The sequence below is a fragment of the Branchiostoma lanceolatum genome, chromosome 1 (assembly GCF_035083965.1).
Source record: "Branchiostoma lanceolatum isolate klBraLanc5 chromosome 1, klBraLanc5.hap2, whole genome shotgun sequence".
NCBI lineage: Eukaryota > Metazoa > Chordata > Leptocardii > Amphioxiformes > Branchiostomatidae > Branchiostoma > Branchiostoma lanceolatum.
The window spans coordinates 14840501-14854039 of NC_089722.1; the positions used below are offsets into that span (position 1 = coordinate 14840501).

The window sequence follows — 13539 nt, forward strand, 5'->3', positions numbered from 1 at the left end:
CTGTTAAAATGCTCCCTAGTGCGCACTGTAATTGCGTAGAGCTACGAGTGAATTTTATCATGGCCAAGATTATACCTTGCAATATGAATAGTTCAGATTTGTCTGGGACAATTATGCATATATTTGTATCATTGAATTGTAGTCCAGTTTTGTTACATTATATTAGCAGCAGTGCTACATTATTTTCAAGATTTGTTCTCATATATAAGTGCATTTATACGAAGAGACAGATAGTGTTTTATCACCGCACGACCATGGCCATTACATCGCCGCTTATTTCTACCTACTACTCAGCACTAGGGGAAAGGCCAGACACCGGTAGCCTTCTTGGCGACAAAAATAGGGAAACAATTCGTAAGATGGCGTGTCGAGCATACTGCCGGTCTAGGGTTGCCCTCTGATGAGGCTATTCCAGGCACATAAAACATTGGCTGTTGTCTCAGTTGGACTTCGAACTTGCGTATTGACGCTCCGAAGGGTTTGTGTCCCCAGATGGCTCTTATAGAGTATCTGAATAACCGACGATAGACATGAAAATGAATAGACGACTTCCGCACACATAATACAGTTTGAAGCTAACATATTTGAAAGACTTTTGTTTCTGTTAAAGTCCGTTAGGGGGCGCTATAGATTGCGCTGCTACAGTTTTGTCGTTGACGGACCTGTCTTGAGTAAAACATCAACGGGTTAAGTTTAGTCGACGTAAGGAGCAAAGATACTTCGCAACAAAGGCAAAGGTTTAATGATGCAGCAAACATCAGCCTTGGTATATAGCGAAATAAGAATCGTTTTCATCTCAATATAGATACGTCGCTTCTTTTCCAGATATGAGAACTGTTTGAGAAAATGTTTATAAATGTCAGTCTCTCAAGCATCCTCATAATGGAATACCATAAGTTTCAATGCAGAGAGATCAGCTAATAAGAAGAGAGTGTTTTCGGATTATTGTAATAATTCAATACAGAAAAAATGATATTAGTATTAATACTCATACATCTACGGGACACCTACACGCATGAGACAACTACAGGTATGGGTACCTACATGTATGTTGAGTTTGTGCCATGAAATAAAAGTAAGTTGATGTAAATTTACGGTTTTCATCCGTTTTGAAACCCTGGGCCCTACAAGACACCGTATCGGTCTGGAATATACCAGCACACCAGTAGTGCCATACGTTGCATGCGCTTATCATATAACCCCTTGTCGCAGGAAGTCTGATTAAGTATATCCACGTAATGCCTTTATACAGACAAGACATTCACCAAAAGGATTGCGGCAGTGGGCTCACAATGCCAAGCAATTTAGAACATCATTCGCGAGGGTGGGTAATTCATCGGGCGATTGCGTTGCTAGGATACCAACTCGCCTGGAGAGAGGATTGATCCTTAAAGTTGCATGCCAACTCATGCGTAACTAAGTTTATTATAGTCACTTCAGGAAGGATGACGTCAAGCCGTCTTAGTGCGAGATGAAGCAAGAAACACTCTCAGACTCCGGTCATTTGTCGACTCAGCAGTCCCGGCGCCAGTTAAGTGGAGAGTTTAGAGATAGACTTCTTTATTGAGTCGTTCGTTGCACTCATTTGGCAGTAAAAGACAACACGGCTGGAAATTGTTTCAACATTCAAAAGGGAGGATATTTGTTGCATTTCAGAACACGCCAAGTGACTAGATACTTTCTTTGCACCAAAAGAATGAAGATATGGCCAGAATCTTCAACGCAAACGTTTAATTCCTGAATAACCTGGTACAGACATACAGCCTAATTACTAAAATGTATGAACTGGGAACTAGTACAAATTCAAAGCGCCGACAAAACTGTTACACTAATATGGTTACAGATAGAAAACGTTGAAGTGACAAATGAAATCATGAAATATGTACACTTGAAGTGCAAATGTTCATAAACCGTTACATCCCACTTCGAAATAAATATTGTGTTTGAAATCGAGTTTCTTATGCCAGGAATACATTCTATTCGTACTAAAATTGACTAGAGTGTAGTAAATTCATTCTTTGAACACACCGAACATGCCAAATCTGTACAGCAGTGACAATATACAAAAATAACAATGATGAGCACAAACCTCACTACTGTAGCAAACGTTAGGTCACACTACTTCACTTCACTATACTTTAATCCCGTATCCTTCCATCAATATATTTGTGAGCAATTTGGCATATATTTCCAACTTATTATTTTTTCAAAGCAAATTGCCAACTGCGTTCCCATATCGCATGGCAGGAGTAACGTTTGATAGAGATCACAAAGATTTTGAGTTACAAGTAGCAATCGACGAATGGCAAAGGCCAACGAAAGCACACATATTTTTGGCTTAGGAAATGACAAACGAATATCCGTTTATAAAATACGGATTTGACAAATTGGTATGCTATCCATAAAAAGGACACAAGTTACAAGACAACATGAGTGTACGGATCCTGTACATATGTCGTGTGCTTGCCATAATATACTGTATTGTATGCAAAAAGCGTCTCTACACACATTCAGGTTAAGAACGTTCAATGAAGCTTGCGTATGTGTGCATTTGAAGCATTGTGATTACTAAGAAGTTTCAAGTTGGTCAGCTAATGCTTATCGTGATTTCTAAATAAAAGCAAACTGCTCAAAGAAAGGGGAAGAACAATAAAGACACCGCCATCCTAGATGCCAAAGCAATTCTAAATTAACAAAATTATTTACAATTTTACTTAATCCACCGGTACAGTGTTAATTACAAGACAGCCTCTGTGACAAAGTTGCCGAAAAAATCTGTCTACAAGGCGTTTGGCCCCTGAGTAGAAACAGAGGCACTTGGCACAATGTTATTGTAACACAAAACACATTGGTACACACTGATGGTGATTTTAAGTCTAATCCTCCACGATTAGATCAAAGAAACTACTTTGAACCTGATAATTTCATCTCAAGACTCGAATTTAACGAAGTCGACTTAGTCAACATTAATGGGTGGCGCCATTTTGAAAAACAAGATGGCGACCTTCCCCGAACGCCGGATTCATTATTTGCTTCTCCTTAGACGGTCGTCTCAAATGACATACTCAGTGGCCTTCCTCCGGGCGGTGGCTTGTCACCAGGCATCGACACTGAAACAGAAGAGCAGAGGTTTGAGAAATCGTTGTTCATTGACGTTCAGCCACAGGAAAAGACGTACAATGCCATGCACGCACGTCCCTTACTGTCAAGCGTACAAGGTACACCAAACTGATTAGTAATGTCAGTAAGCAAAACCAAAGTATTGGTTTAACTGAGGTACACGAATACGTTTGTGAACCCTGATATAATTCAAAGACGTTCAAAGAGTAGGGCCAGACTTAGAGTACCGTTTCTGTCGGAAGAGGGAAATCTAAAGCAAGCATTTCTTCTAGAAAACGCTTCTGCCGATTCTTGTTAGATTAGTTTGATCTGCTTCCTACCTGGTGGATTCTCTTCGCTTAGAGTAGCCGTTCAGCTAGTAATAAAAGGACGTCGTCCTTCCACCATCTAGAAAACCAGATCAAGTACAACGGCACCCCTGTATCTTGTTTTTGTTTGAAATTTTGTAAGGACAACCCCCTTTTACAGCTTTTATTGTAGTGTTATGTCCAATGTCGCTGACTAAGCATGCAGGTCATTGCACTGTACACCGCTGTCCTTTAAATGCTGTGTTTCATAGCCCTGTTTCAAGCTCATCATTGCGATTCTCTAATTGTATGAAGCAGTTGCACTTTCACACAGAATATTGGGCAAGACATCGCCCAGTGAAGCACAAGTGACTTCAACAAAAGCTGTAAATGAGGACAATGAAGAAACGAGAGGAAGGTGGAATTTCAGTAAACATAAAACCATAACATTCGATATACTGTGTCTGATTTTAGAGTTGACTTACGTGGCTTGAAAGCAGCGAAGTCCTCAGGGCTTCCCAGTTGGGAGAGACGTTGCATTGTGAAGGTTGGGTCGTCCCTGGCCACGGAGTTACGGATGTCAACCATGTTCAGGGTCTTGGGCGGCTTACGGATCAGCTGCTCGTTCAGCAGGTACAGCTTAGTGATGATGTCCTTTCCTGTGGATGAAAAGCAGAGAGTAAATCCGAGGACCTTTTTCGACATTGTGGGGAAGCAGAAAACAAAAGGTCATAGTCTCAAGTTGGCAATACCCTTAGCCAAGACAACTGTGCAAACATGGAATTCCCTGCCAGAAAACATCGTAACGGCGGAGACAGTGAACAACTTTAAGGCAAGGCGGAAGGATAGGATAAACACAGAGTGAAAAGAGGGTGTCTAACAGGCAAGAAGATGCCTTCTACACCGATACGTCCTAAAGGTATCCTGAACGTAAGAAGATGGAATAGGACCGTAAGTCAGGGATCAGGCAGACAGGTCACCGCACGAAACTCGGGAGTTACCAAACGTGGTAAATACCCGGTATGTCTGGTAATGGTTGCTTTCTACAAACTTTACCAGGCAGTTGCCACTATTGGTAAATCACGCAGTGCATGATGTTTTATTCGTATCCAGAGAGATTGTACAAACATAAGAATCGCCTCAGACTGACTCCATCAAGGATGCAGGTTTACTCAAAATGACCCATTGTTGTAGTTATCGGATTCTGCATCGTGAAGAAGAAGATACACTTTCATTTTCTTCATCAAAATTGCTAATACGATTAAGATGGGGCACAGCCTTACCGATGATGTTGTGGAACACAGAGTCCAGGAAGGGGTCCATCTGCAGGTAGTACTTGATGTGCTCACGTGGCCAGCAGATGTAGCGGCAGGTAGTCTCAGCGGTGATAGTCACCTGTAAAAATCATTACAAAATGAACTGTTGCTGCGGACTCCATGAAGCCGTGTGGCGCAACGGCAGGGTTTCGGCTCAGAACCAAGTGGTCCCGGGTTTGAATCCGATCTTTGGAAATGCACTTCACACGACTTTCCCAACATGCCAGAATGGTCGTCATTTAGACCGTGGACGTTAAAGGCAAGAAAGAAAAAAAGAAAGGATGTACAAGTTCAATATGCTATGCGGGCAATGATGCAACATGACAACGTGTGTAGTCCTCGATTTAAGTGCGTCCCGTGAAAGGTAAAAAAAAGAGCTAGATATCTTAGAATTCTTACACCACAATTTAAACGATAAGGTTTGAAATAACATAAACATTAAATGGGACAAAGCATGTAGTCCTCGATTTAAGTGCGTCCCGTAAAAGGTAAAAAAAAAGCTAGATATCTTGCAATTCTTACACAAGACTTTAAACGAATAAGGCTTGGAATAACATAAACATTTGATGGGACAAAGCATGGGTAGATTTCAAAAACCCTGTGTAAGTTGATAACTTCACTACTTACTTGGAACTGCTTTCCCTGGTTGAGCCTGAAGGCTTCCCATTCGCAGGAGTCGATGAACTGGTTGGGGTAGATGTAATGCAGAAGATGGTCTTCACAAGAAACCCTTAGACTGAAATAAAAGACAGACGTTAGGTAAATTAGAATGCCTGAGAGCATATTGCAGTACATCTTACAGTACATACGGTGTTTATATGCATATGGTTTTGGACGACCCAAAAAGAGGTCAAGGGATAGGTGTGGTGAGGTGAGGTTTTGGATGTGTAAAATTGTTCTTAACGTGTCGAAGAAGTTTTCAACATGACCTTGTGTTAAATCAAAAGTCATAAACAAGTGGAGATAGATCTTCAACATAATAGTATTAGCGTATAATCTAAACGTTTTCATGATGCTATAACACTGTGATGATAGAACAGGAACTGTTACGATCAAAACATGCAACACATACTCTTTGACGGTCATTTTGAACATCAACCAAATATGAGTAGTTCCTGTGATCTACGGATTTTTAAGGATAAATTTGACTGTGTTTTTCTGTGATTGCTGGTTTCATCTTGCCTGAATTCAGTAATATCAATCAAGAAAAATTTATCAACTCACGTTCCAGAGATCAGGATGGCAATCCTATCTTCCGTTGTCGTTCTTCCCTCCACGGCGTAAACGTCTCCCTGCTTCAGATCAAACATCTTGCCTCTAGCAGCAACTAGGTTCGCAAATGTATCACGGGTCACCTGGAGGGGAGGCAATTGAAAAGGTTTTTGTGACTACTGCTGGATTTTACTAGTTTTTACTAGAACTATCCTAAAGCGGAACTCGTTGTCACTAAGTACAGTGGGGAATTCAGTGTGCTATAACCAGCTACTGCTGTGATTAGCAGTAGGGCGGTCATACCGGCTATACAGATACAGATACATTCGTGAATAGCCCCATCAGGTTGGTTAGTCACTGAATAAAAAAGTCTCCTTGTAGACAACCAAGTGATTTATTGAACGGACGTTTCGGTGACCAACTGGTCATAATTGCCCAGAGTAAGGTGACAGACGGTCACCGAAACGTCGGTTAAATAAAGCACCTGGTTATGTACAAAGAGTCTTTTTATTTAGATACAGATACAGTTTTTCAAAAAGAGCTAAGGAGACATGATCAAGATATGACGTCAGTAAAGATTTTTCCAAATCTTGATCAATCACCAGCTTGGAACGCTGTCTTCGTATATAACAGACACGGATGTGACAGTTCAATCACTTGCATCTTGCTCACCTTAAGGGGCTGGAAGATTTTCGCATAGACATCTTCAAGAATCTTCTCGAATTCGGCCTCCCGCTGAATGTAGGCAAGGTAGCTGACGTGTACTAGGTTCATGACGATGTACAGGATGTACCAACCGATGACGTCAGTTATACAGGCGGCGACTCCTCCCCACAGGCACATAAAGATGAAGCCGAGAATCATGAGCCCGCGGAAAATCCATGTGTGTGGTTTTATGACTTGCGGAAGGAGGAGAGCTAAGAGGAAGCAGATGGAAGCCAGTTGGAACAGGACGTGTTGTGCGTCGTTCCATGTTTCGCAGGCGCCGGGTAGGAACGAGGAGATGAGGTCCTCCACTCCCGAGAGGGCGTCGTCGTCATCGCCGTCAACGGGGACCGCCGTGGCGACGTCGATAGCGTCCGTCCCGAGGGCGGCAGCTTCTGTTGTTGCCGACATTTTGGACAGGAAAAGTTCTTAGAAAGTCCGGGTATTTAGTCGAGAAGGTCTTGAATCGACCCTCTTGATGGTTGACACTGCTGATGTTACTCCTGTGAGGAAACACAACAACAACAACAACACAGATATTAGGTAAATAAATCCCGATATATTTAGCTGTAAGAAATCTTATCTTAATAAAAGAACCCTTAAGTGTGAAGACACATATCTGGATTATCCCAGCACAAGGAGCTTTGGAACGACAATCAGGTGTTGATGATGTACCTAAAAATAATGAGGAAGAAATAATCATTTTTTACACTACATTTGTCTGCATAGATGCATGTCTACACTTCTGCTTCATTAAAATTCACTCCCAGACTATATCGTACCCCGTCTGAATACTCAGGACACTAAAGTTCAATTGTACTGCAATTGATCAAACCCCTAATCTCAGCGTAAGAACGGAAATGCCTGCAGAAATAGGTTTCTGAGCAGACAGTACTCGAGCGGACTTCTAAAGACATCATGAAATGTCCGGAACGACCTCTTCAATGTGAGTTGGCATGTGCAGGTCATGATGAAATTAGATCTAGTCGGAAACAGCCAGTCTTTAATAGACGGTCCTAGGGGAGACTTCATCTTATATTCATCCATCTTTCTCCTACTCAAACCCTTGGGATGGCCTCATTTACCCTCAAAATGTACATACGGAATGTAAAACTCCTACATTCAAATGATATCGACAATTTCGTACTGTATATTGCTGGATATAAAGCGCATGGACGATTTCATTGAAGCTGTGAGAATACTGCGATAATCTTGATATTCTAAAGAAGAGTAAAGTGGATGCAGTTTATAATAATTTTTTTTTGTGTTCATTTTGTGAAAAGTTGCACATATAGTTATATGTTCCCTTTTGTTTCATCTTGTCGTCCTTGCTTGCCTGCTTCGAGTAATGGGTTAGGCCATATCTATGTAAAACAAATAGTAGAACAAGCCAGTCTCTGAGCTTGATTTAGGAACGTAGACAAAATGCCATTGGTGTTGTCTGCTATAGAGCAGACAGCATTTGATAATCTTGATCGATTAATGAGCTATGCATTCTTTCAACGTATGCAATCAATTAAGGTCTTTCTTAATGAGATAACTCGGATTTTAAAATAGCTATGCTCAAGGTACCTCCTTCAAGTACTGATAGCAATCCGCAGCAATCAAACAAGGCTTAAAGTACAGTATGCCGTCTTGCTTGATTTATTCATACGGCTTAATGGGAAGACTTAAAACTTCACATGAGGTCCGTTTAAACATATGGCTTCGATACTGCACAGTAATGTATATTTTAGTACTTGATTTTCCAGCTGAATCGCAACTAAGTAATGGTACTTCTTCATGCATCACTGAACCAACTAAAGCAATCAGAATTCACCAATCATGGGATATTAGCTTTATCCCATTATTACTAATAACACCCAAATAATCACCAGAGACAAGATATGTCTTTATTTACTAAATTAGTCTACCATTTTCCATTTTCCAATGGATAAAGCAATTTGGTTAAGTGGGAAACACTTACATGTAATGAAGAGATATTCAAATAGAAATCAGTGTTATCTCAGATATTATCAAGTACCTGGAACGAGCTCGGTATATCATATCTGTCAAGCAGTTTCATGCCTCACGGATAGATGTTATAAAGCGTTGCTATGTGCCCATACGAAGCAATGTTTATTTATCGCATTTCGAGGCCATTGACTGGCCCGTATCAATGAAGTGACAGGTGCAATCCATGGTCTGACCAAATCGGACATCCCGCGACCGCCTCAACGACCCTTGACTTGTCAGCCATTTTGGAAGATTGGAATTTGTGTTCAGTTCACCGGAAAGGTAAATTCTTCTTACATTGACAAATCTGGTACAACTGGTACAATTCACGAACGTGTTACAGGTTTTTAGCTGTTAATACGATCAAATGCAAGAAACATACGGGTCATTGTTGGTCGTTCTGTCAGAGGTCTTTTCTGAGATTATTCGGTTTGTTATTTTGTGCCTTGATTGCATATAGCGTTAACACAACATCACTACCGTAAGAGCATGATTTGTTATACATTGTCACGTTTCAAGGACAGTTTGTATATTTATTAATGCTTTTTTAGATATTGCCTTATAACATTTATCCAGGCCATGGCAGCCAGGCCTGACACACGTGGTCACTGTTGTATGCCTGGCACGCGCAGCGGATCGGGTGGAATCCCTTCAAAAAGCAACATCTGCACTAGGCTATGGATATAAATAAAGTAAGCTCCTATCCCCTCTTCAAAAGGATTCTAATAATAAATACATGAGCTTTATATCCCTAAGAAAAAAGGGGCTGCAAATTGGCACTGGCAATCCCTATCTATGTTAAGTTTGAAGTAGAAAAATAGACACTTTTCAGGGTGTCTAATCACATAACAACAACAAAGGGACATATTTTGGTATGATGACGCGATTCCATGCAAACGCGTTGATAGCTATCTTTCATACTCAAGTCTAGACTTTAAGATTCACAATTTGATCGACTAAACAGCCAGAAATCCACCACATTGTTATGATATATCAGCCTTCAGTCCAATTTAGAACAGCGAGGCTGGGATTTGTTTGTTTGACGAGGTATCATTCAACAGTCAGATTTGTACCGTGCTTGCTAATGGTACCCATTGACGTAAATGCAAGTAAGGATTTAGCAATTAATTCTTATATAGCGCTAAGCCAAACGTTTGTATTTCTTGTATGTTTAATAGTCTACAACATGTAATTGTTATACAAAACTTGTATGCTACATTGAATGTCTTCCTGTTCTATGTACGAGCTTATCTTGTAACTTGATCATCGTGGAATGGCTATATCGAACATCATTGGGATTTTCGAAACCGCAAGCTCTGTCCTATAGAATTAAGAATTTCTCTGAACTCATACGTTATTGAAAATGATTTTAGTATTGTTGATAATCAATCGTAATGATTATTTAAGGCAGCACCATGCACTTAAATGGTGTGAACTTCGCGTGCGTTTCTGCGGACTAAAAATAACGCTGGTGCCGGCTTGGGGGGTTGCTTGAATGTGTCAACTATTCCCAAGCACTACATAACGCTCACAGTGTATAAATCCGCTGGGTTTACCACCCGGAAGCTGACATTTAAACTAACCCCTGGAGACGTTGGTGTCTACAACGTGAGAATTTGTATTCGGCAGTGAGCTTTATAGAAACAAATAATGATAGCTATCTGCCGTCTGAGCCTTATCTTTCAGCTGGCGTACCAAGCATGGCCGCCATGTATGTCTCCTATATATTGCGCTATCGGATATTTGAAGCTCCTATTTCAGGCATGGTGTGAAATCGCCCTTCCTTCTATCGGTACAAGGTAGAATGAATATATAACGACAAAATGGTGAAGGCGTAGCTTCAACAATATTAATATCTAGTTGTGAAGTCAGGCAACTTACCGATATTCTACGTTGTAGCCGTAAAATGCCGTGCATACCTTCCGCTACCTCTTTGGTCCGATGCCGACTGGCCCTCCCCGTCGCAAAGAGAGCAAATATTCCAGGGCACAGGCACCCTATCCCAGCAGGCAAGTCTCTATTCTCAAATTTATATGCGGATCGTATTTCGCTCCGTCTTGCAGAATGTCCAATTATCGGGTTGTGGGGCTACCACTCAGAATAATATTCCACGCCTTCTGCGCATGCACTGTTCTTGCACATGCGCTGTTGAGTTATCGTGATTTCATGATAACATACATATTTGGTGTCATTTGTTTTCCTCCGGACAAACAGATATTTCGTGTAAACAACGACGATGCCTTGCCAAAACAGTAGAACTGTCCTCTCAACTCTGACCCGCAGACGACATTTTCAGTACATGTGACGTCACCGTCAATGGCGGAATTCTGTATGTGTCTTTTCACAGACCTCAATGCCCTGTTTGTTGCATGGATCTGCCGACATTACATCCACTGATTGACCATTTGTCCATTTATCGATACAACTTGGAATAGGCAAGCTCTCTCCCACTTTACGATTTAATTCACCTTTTGATGACGGTAATCTTTGGAGTTGGACACAAAATTGGTTTTGGTCCAAGTAACATGATACAAATGCTTCCACAAAGGACTACGTTACCTAGCAATGATATGATTGGCCATTAAAACATATCGAGGTGTAACCAACATATGTCAGTGGCCAAGTAAGCTAGAAAAATAGTGAAAAAAACTTAAAACATTAAAACGCAAAAATTGCTACATCAGGCCTAAGCACATGTGTCTGTCATTACAACATCAAAATTTCTTATATGAACCCCCAAAGACATAGACATAAAGCCCTTATATGAGATTTGTGGACAAATTTGAGACTCTAGAGCATCCTGCAACTCGTTGTGTTATCGCCAATGGAACGTGCAAATGGCTGATAATGACGACCATACCAAACATTCACTCAGCACCAGGGAGGCGGTTATTTATATCTGACAGCTGATACGCGTTCATTTGAATATTATGTGTGCCAATGGGTTTGAAACACGTTGGCTCACTAGTGTGAACGCGGGAATGAGCAGATTTCAAAGATGTTATCATAAAAGAATTTTTGACATCTGTCCAAGTATATGTTATGTAATAGAATATACATTGAATTAGTTTATATATATGTATAAATTTCAGCCAAGGCGTTTTTTGGACTCACTTTTGAAATGGTCCAAGTTACCGTCCAATCATTTAATTTGTTCATCAACCAACATAACCCCAAGCCTGGAGTTGACAATTCAAAAAGGGTTTGTAAGGTTGTAAGGTCATGTACGTTGAGCTAAAGCCTAGGTTACACATAGCCGAACATGGCTCCCGAACGCTAGCCGACTCAGGTCGGCGGTAGTTCGGGATCATTCTGACCAGTTTTTGGGCCACGCCTATCTTTGGTGCCGAACATGCGCCGAAGATGCACCGATCATCTCCTAACCAGTACACGAATTACTCCCGAATGGGCCCCGAATGCTTTCTAGCTTACTCCCAACCATCCCGACCTCTAGCCGCAGACTGCCGAATCTCTCCTGACTAAACCCCGACCGATTGCAGACCCTCTCACGAATTTAAATGGACATATTCAGCGACTTTCAAAAGAGGGGTCATTTTCGGTTTTAATTAAAATAATCCATTCTATTATGTTGTTAACATCACCGACAGATCGAATTCGGATCATGGCTAGCTTTAATACTGCTTTTAGTGTTCTTCTTTGTTTTTGGTCGTGTGAAGGTCGGGGGTGATTCACCCACGTTCCGATAGTAGTCACTTGGTTGAGAATGAGTTAGCAGAGTTTTGTCTACGGCCTTGGGGTGAGTTATGGGTGATTGGGAACTAGTTGGGAGTAAGTCAGTAGTGTTTCTGGCGTGGTTAAGGTTCTAATTTTACTACTGACTCAATCCCGAATACCAGCCGAGCACTAGCCAACCGTGCCGAACACCAGCCGAACACCAGCCGACCCATTTCAGACCCTCCGTCCAGACCCGAATGTTTTGAAATTTTCAAAACATTCGGCTGGCGCAGCCGAACACCAGCCGACTCAGCCGAACGCCAGCCGACTCGGCCGAGCGCCAACCGAGCTAGCTCCCGAATCACTCCAACCATGGTCGGGGGAGAGTCGGGAGGCCATGTTCGGCTGTGTGTAACCTAGGCTTAAGGGGTAGACGTTGGAAGGGGAGGAACTAGAGCTGTGGGCGTGGTAACAAGTAAGGGACTTTCAGGAAGTGTGGGCAACCTAACGGTAGGAATGCCCCCCTCCACACATGTGATACTGTAATCGCGAGAGTCTCACCGAGTCACCTTGCTACTGCCGGTAAAAGTCAGTTCACTGCCATATCTGTATCAAAGACGCCAAATATAACGATCGGAAACATCCGTCTACTGTTGACTTTGTTGAGGCTTTTGTGAGGACCCTCCGGATGTAACGGCCAGCTATGAAATTCCTACCCTATCTTAGAGGTCAAATTTCATGATTTCCATCTTAAACAATCACTGCACGTACTCTGTAGTTCGTTCTGGACGCCGTCTACCTTGACACCATCTTCAATTGCAATTGACCAGAAAATTAAAGTGTTATCTTATATATTTTTATAGTTTGCCGGTGAATAACACGCAAAGTCTAATAATCTCTTATACAGGTCACGTCTTGTCCTGCGAGCCTTCTCCCCAATCTTGGATGTCGTGATGGCGCATACAGTAGAATAGATCAAACACGGATCTATAGCTTCTGAGAGACACCTCGAAATGTATACATTCAGGGGCACAACCTGAAAGTGGATTGGCAATATAAATGTATTCCATCTGAAGGATTTTCAAGTCAACTGTGTTTAGGAAGACATATCATGCACCCCCTGAGCTCTCAAGGGCAAGATCAGACAGACAATGAAGTGCCAACAGTATCAAATACTGTAAATGCAGAAATGTTCGCGGGAATCTAATTTCGCGGTAGGGAGAAAATCG

The 13539-nt window shown here is 41.7% G+C and overlaps 1 protein-coding gene and 1 long non-coding RNA gene across 4 annotated transcripts in view; one reads left to right on the forward strand and one right to left on the reverse strand.

The window, feature by feature from the left end:
- Positions 1-13539, forward strand: part of LOC136436788 (uncharacterized) — a 50262-nt gene that overhangs the window by 29449 nt on the left and 7274 nt on the right. The gene's annotated exons all lie outside the window — the stretch shown is intronic.
- On the reverse strand, positions 1717-10736 carry LOC136436771 (blood vessel epicardial substance-like). 3 transcript variants are annotated; one of them, XM_066431048.1, is made up of 8 exons: positions 10517-10736; positions 6608-7143; positions 5948-6078; positions 5351-5459; positions 4691-4802; positions 3893-4066; positions 3441-3507; positions 1717-3110 (listed from the first exon to the last, which is right to left on the reverse strand). In XM_066431048.1, exons 2-7 carry the CDS (start codon positions 7049-7051, stop codon positions 3476-3478), a joined length of 1002 nt encoding a protein of 333 aa, XP_066287145.1. In that variant the 5' UTR covers positions 7052-7143; positions 10517-10736; the 3' UTR covers positions 1717-3110; positions 3441-3475. The 3 variants fall into 3 exon arrangements, with proteins under 3 accessions (XP_066287145.1, XP_066287125.1, XP_066287136.1); XM_066431028.1 differs by lacking the exon at positions 3441-3507; XM_066431039.1 differs by lacking the exon at positions 3441-3507 and having other exon boundaries at positions 10555-10726.